The 6,533-nt window shown below is 45.5% G+C and overlaps 1 protein-coding gene across 1 annotated transcript; it reads left to right on the top strand.

The window, feature by feature from the left end:
* Positions 637-6,025, top strand: LOC110398677. Its single transcript, XM_021396558.1, has 3 exons — positions 637-734; positions 1,360-1,487; positions 4,334-6,025. The coding sequence occupies exon 3, from the start codon at positions 4,347-4,349 to the stop codon at positions 5,607-5,609; it is 1,263 nt and encodes a 420-aa protein (XP_021252233.1). The 5' UTR covers positions 637-734; positions 1,360-1,487; positions 4,334-4,346; the 3' UTR covers positions 5,610-6,025.

Below are 6,533 nucleotides of genomic sequence, written 5' to 3' on the forward strand. Positions count from 1 at the left end.
AAAATCTCTAAATCATATACGTGAGGCATTACATTGCCAGAAGCATCACAAATGCATTAGGATGCAGAAGTAGTTAATACCATATCATCAAATAGATTGGGATACATTTACTAACAGATACCAGTGAGCCATCACTGGAATGAATACCAGTGTGCTACTATATCCAACTGACTGGAAAGGTCATACACGTTTTGCTTTCAGCACGATCATATGAAGTCTGATCATAAGAAAGCAAAAGCCTTACATCACTTGTGCTACTGCTTCACTCAGATTCAGCTCTACTGCACACAAACACATGCCATCCAGAAGGCATGCATGTGCACATGTATTTTTTTTTTAACCTCTTGCATAACTTAAAAAAAAAACAAAACAGAGTTACTCTTAGCACACGTTGAACTGGCGACCCTGCACTCAGCAGGGGGGTTGAAATTCGATGATCTCTGAGGTCCTTTTCAACCCAGGCCATTCTATGATTCTATGATTCTATGATTCTATGATTCTATGATTCTACGAATCTATGATTCCACGAACTTTCTAAAGCTAACATCAAAAACCACTAAAAGCTCAAGTTTTTTTTTCTGTTCCACATGCCTGGGTACAGGAAACCCACAGTTTGGAGCACAACAGGAAGCAGCGCTGTATAAAACACAACGAGCTGCACAGCATCACACACTTCTGCATCTGAGATAATGAAGTAGCTGACAGTAATTGAAAATATCCCCGCTTCTTGCACAGTAAGTACCTTGTATTACTGGTTGATGTATTGTAGCTACTGACACACGACAGAATAATTTGTCTTTTATTCAACTCCAACACTGAATTATTGGAACTTGGAGTTGTCTGTGGCCTAGAGGGAGACACTGTGCCAGAGTTTCATTTGCTGTTATTGAAGGCAAGAGGTTTATAAAAGTTAATGAAATACAGCTAGCTAACAGACTGCAGTCAATGTGAATCTCAGAAAAAAAAAAAAAACAAAACAAAACAAGCAGCTGCCTATCCTTATTACACAAGGCAGCAAAAATGTATTCGTCTTTCCAAGCCATAACACAATAGAAAATATTTAACATTTTCTGTGGGAATACAAGAAAGTCTACTCAGAGCAGAAGCTGCAGAGCAGGACAGGCAGCATGAGAAGCAAGGCTGAGAACCAAGGACATCTCCAGAGAAGGAGAAAAACAAAAAGAATGTCTCATGGCTCTGATTGGACAAGTGCCTGTATGCACAGTTAAGAAGTGTTTGTGGAATACCGTGCTGACATGTAACTGTAGATGGGAAAGTTGTAAAGGTGGATGGGAGAGCTGAGAATAGAAGTTTGTGAATGTATATAAGTGTTGTGAGAACTTGTAATAAACGATTTAGGTCATGCACATCTGAGTCCATGCCCGATTGCAACAAATGGCACTCGAACAGGGACCTCAATCGGCTTAGAAGGCTGCTGAAAGGAAGCAGGATCAACTCTACGGCATTATCGTCTCTGCTGGATAGAGGTGAGCAGTGGGGAACTATGGGCGGTGAAATGTCCAAGGAGCAGACAGTAGTTTACCAGGAGATGGAGGGACTTCTACAGAAGCATCATGTAAAAATAGACTCTTTCCATTTGAAAAGCCTTCTTGTTTGGCTTTCTCACCATGTAGATGGAGTGACTAGCGTCTCCATCTACAACACGGATATAACGGACCGAGCGGGGGTGAAGCTTTGGGATGCTGCTACCCGCACAGATAATGCGGCAAAGGACCTTTAAAGGCCGTGGAGAACTGTCTTTGAGACTTTAAAGGAACGTGCGGGTTCGGCAGGGTCTGCAGTGCCTCCGGCGTTAGGCGCGGCTGCAAGCACTCGAGACGGCCCAGAAAACCCAGAGAAAAGCTCCTACCCTCCCCCTCTCCACCACCGCCTGCCCTGCCCTGCCTCTCCCTCCTTCCGGTGCCCCCCCGATGCTAATGGCGTCGCTGCCGCCCTCCGCCCCGCCTCCGTCGCTCGCTGTAGCGCTGCCGTCCTCCTCCNCTGTAGGGTCCTTGCTTCTCAAACCCTGTAGGGCCAGCTGCATCCAACTGCACCAACTAGCCCAGATTAACTTCTAACTGCACATCTGCAATGCACAGCACTTCCCTGCAATGATTCGTATGCCCCTATTTTTGATAACAAGAGTGGTGGTAACAAATCAGTAGTTGCTGCTGAGCAGTGCTTACCCAGAGCCAGGGACATATCCCACTGCCGGCGATGGGCTGGGGCTGCACGGGGAGCTTGGGGTGACAGGACTGGCACTGCTTGACCCGGGATGGCCAAAGGGACATCCCAAACCATACTGCATCATACTACTCAGTGATAGGACTGGGGGGAAAGAAGGAGGAAGGGCAGTCATCAGGAGCGATGGCATTTGCCTTCCCTGGAAACCATTATGTCCCCTGATTTCCTGGAACATCTGCCTGCTGATAGGACACAGCAAACGAATTCCTCATTTTGCTCTGCTTGCACACGCAGTGCCTCTGCTTTACACAGCAAGCTGTTTTCACCTCAATCATGAGTTTTATTTTTTATCCACTCCTCCTCCCCCCCCCCCCCCCCCCCTCCCTACTTCGGCCACTCTCCCCCCCCCTCCCGGTACGTGGCGAGCGATCCGCAAAGAGGCAGAATTAAGTGGAGACCTTGAAATGGTCCATCAGCTGCAGTCGGCTTTGAATTCCAAAAGATCACTGACACCTGCAGCTCAGCAAGCTTTGCAGGAGGTTACCACAACTGTGTCTGAGAGGCAAGCTCAGCAATACGACCCTTCCCTTCCATTTCCCTTAATAGTACTCAATCCACATTTTCAGCCTTATGCTCTCCTCTTTCAGTGGGATAATACCTTGGATGACCCTCTTTTAATACTGGAATGGATCTTTTTACCTCATCAGTTTCCCAAAACAATCACTATGAAAGTTGAGATGTTTTCTGCTCTTATTATGTGAGGAAGACAAAGGTTGTTGTAGCTGAGCGGGTTTGAACCTTCGGTGGTTACATTACCCATGTCTACAAACATGTTGCAATGGTTGTCTCAAAGTTCATTGCCTTTTCAGGTAGCAATGGAGGGATTCACCGGGGTGACATCAGTACACCCACCGGGGCGCAAGTTGCTACAGATGCATTGTAATGTACAGGAGGTGCCTACACGTTCCTCGGTACCCTTAGATGCATTGACTGTATTCACAGATGGGTCTGGGGAAACAGGTCGGTCGGTAATCGTATGGCAGGGCACACCTGGCCAATGGGAATCAGATATTCAAACAATAACGGACTCCCCATAAATTGCAGAACTAGCTGCAGTACTAAGAGTGTTTCAGAAGTGGTCCAGCCCAATTAACATCGTTACTGATTCAGCTTATGCTACAGGAATACTGACTAGAATAGAAGGCTCGTATCTAAAGGACATTTCTAACGAACAGCTACTCAGGCTTCTGTATACTCTTCTGTCTTTAGTTAATTCACGACGGAATCCATATTTTATAACGCATCCGATCACATACCACTTTGCCTGAGCCTTTAGTAGAGGGAAACAGATACGCGGATCAATTAGCCGGTGTAACTGTTCTTCCCAATTCATTTGAACAGGCCCAGTTGTCACACGCCTTTTTTCACCAGAATGCCAAGGCACTACAAAAGTCTTATAGGCTTAACTTGTCTCAGGCAGGGCAGATTATTACAGCGTGCCCTGACTGCCAACAGTTGATACCTTCTCTGTCTTACAGGGTTAATCCCCGAGACCTAACAGCTCTGAAGTTATGGCAGATGGATGTCACACACATCCCTGACTTTGCAAGACTTAAATTTGTCCACGTCTCCGTGGATACCTTTTCTGGGGCCATAGCAACAACAGCACATACTGGAGAAAAGGCCCACGATATTTGCAAGCATTTTCTTTTGGCCTTTGCAACTCTTGGGGTACCAAAGACTATTAAAACAGATAATGGACCAAGATATATATCTCGGGAAGTATTAGAGCTTCTGCAATCATGGGGAGTTAAACATCTCACAGGCATACCACACTCACCCACACGATAAGCCATAGTTGAGCAGACCCATAGCACACTTAAAGCTATGCTACTTAAACAAAAAAGGGGAATGGAGAAGGCACCCTCAGCAGAAAGGCTTGCTATAGCTACGTATGTATTGAACTTCTTAAATCAATGGTGTAATGATGGAGGACCACCAATAGCCCGTCATTTTGCTTCAGTTTCTGAGGAAAGAGCAAATATTCATGGGAAAGCTACTGTTCTAATGAAAAATCTGGAATCGGGTCATTGGGAAGGCCCATTCCCACTGATAACTTGGTGGAGAGGTTATGCTTGTGTTTCCACAGGTGCAGAACCGCGATGGGTTCCAGCAAGGGCAGTGCGGCCTTATTTGTCGGCATCACCTTCATCTGCCGTGCCATCATCATGAATGCTGCATGGGTACCTTCACAGCCTAAGACTAATGTGTGGGTGACGCTTGCCAGGGCCATTGGACAGAACACTCTCTGCCTGTCAATGTCGTCCTCTGACTCCCCATTTACTACGTGTCTGGTAGGGCTCCCCCTTGATCAAGGGAAGTGGGAACAACTGGCTCACACCACTAGCGCTTCTTCAGTGGTGCAGGAGGAGAAGGTCTGGGGAGGGAACTGGACGGTGGATATGTGGGACCAATGGGTACCTCACTTGCCTCCAATGCCACTACCCCCACAGGAGTTAGAACTTTTGGGATCAGTAAAAATGGATTGGTGTGTGTTTTTCAATTATTCTGGTAACGATCAATTTCTTTCATGGTCAGTCAATGCTACAATGCTGGCATATAGAAACGCGTCAGCCTGGTGTAATTACACATCTTTAAATATTTCAAAATCAAGTAACTTACCCCTTCAACTACCCCGAGGGGTATTCTTAATATGTGGAGATCGTGCGTGGCCGGCCATTCCACCATATATTAAAGGAGGGCCTTGCTCTTTGGGTAGGTTGACTTTATTGATGCCAAATCTGACTATGATCGTTGCAAAACATCACAATCATAATAGGATCCAAAGAAGCATTCATGCTTTTGATAAAAATTGCAAAGACGAGATTAAGTTTTGGAACAGGGAAGCAATTGTGTTTTCGTCACTCTTTACTCCGGGGTTATCGGCTAGTAAGGCACTAATTAGCTTGAATAAGCTGGGATGCTGGCTTAGCAAGCAGACTAACGCAACCTCACAAGCACTTTCAGGACTGTTACAGGATGTTGACTCAGTTCGTCACGCTACATTGCAGCACAGAGCTGCTATTGACTTTCTACTTCTTGCACATAGACATGGCTGTGAGGACATTGAAGGAACGTGCTGTATGAATTTATCGGATCACTCCACCTCCATCCATCAGAGCATTCAGCAACTGCAGGAGGGTGTGCATAAGTTACATGAGGGAACTTCATGGGAGTGGTTTGATGGGTGGTTTCAAGGTCTGGACCCCGGCGTTCAGAAACTAGTTAACTTAGTGCTAATGTGTCTCTTGATTGTGTGCCATTTAATCTGTATTCCTTTCATTGTATGCTGTGTAAGAGCCATGATTAAGAAAGCAACAGATCAAGTACTTGTTCAGGTTAATAGAGACTTTTCTTATTATTAGTGTGTTATCAATCGAGGCCTTGATTAAGTTATGACAACTATGTTGTAAATATGATTAAGCGCTATTATTTTATAGTATGGTAATAGTTTGGTAATAAACAAAAAAGGGAGAATTGGAGGAATACAAGAAAGACTATTCAGACCGGAAGCTGCAGAGTAGGATAAGCAGCTGTTTGAACCCTTCTTTTTTTTTGGCTCAAAGCTTGCTTTCTGAGGTATCTTTTTTGATAAGACTCTGACTGACTTACCAAGGAGGCAAATGGTGAGTGTCACCGTGTGGCAATCAGCATCACCTTGTGAACATTTGAAAGCATTTCCTTCAGAGCTGTTTGCCTCAGGAAGAGAGCGCTCAGGAGTGTTTACTGGTGGAAGATCTGGCCTGTGACCAAATAACTCCAGCTTGGTATGGGAGACTGGGGAATGATACCATCGTATCCTGTGGAAAAACAGGACGCAGGTGGGCACCTCCCTGCTCCCTCTTACCTGCTGGCAAGGCCCAGAGAATGGGAACAAAGGAGTTTCTGGTGAGATCCCAAAGCCAGAATCTGCCACTCCAAAGAGAGCTGACTCAACCACTATGGACACATAAATAAGTTCATACTGCTGTTGGAAGTGGTCATCATCTGAAGCAGTTATCAACCAAAGCAGTCGTCTACCGAACAACAAGCCCTGACGACCCATCACTACTGAACATCAACATCTGAACCATGAGCAAAGCTGGACCCATGGTGGTGACAATCACTCTTGCTTTCTACAAAGACTTCTTGCTTTTATCTCTTTTCTGTCGCCTGCCTTCCCTTGCCCGTCTCCCTATGCAACTAGGATTTGTAATAAACTGGTCGGGCTAACATTTGACCTGTTGTATCTTAATCTCACCGTCATGTATCCATATATTAAAAGAACTTCCTCTCCCTCCTATAAATTG

Source organism: Numida meleagris, chromosome 4, assembly GCF_002078875.1.
Source record: "Numida meleagris isolate 19003 breed g44 Domestic line chromosome 4, NumMel1.0, whole genome shotgun sequence".
NCBI classification, from domain to species: domain Eukaryota; kingdom Metazoa; phylum Chordata; class Aves; order Galliformes; family Numididae; genus Numida; species Numida meleagris.

Excerpts from the sequence above, each read along its gene's own strand:
- LOC110398677 (XM_021396558.1), top strand. The coding sequence starts at position 4,347 with ATGGGTTCCAGCAAGGGCAGTGCGGCCTTATTTGTCGGCATCACCTTC.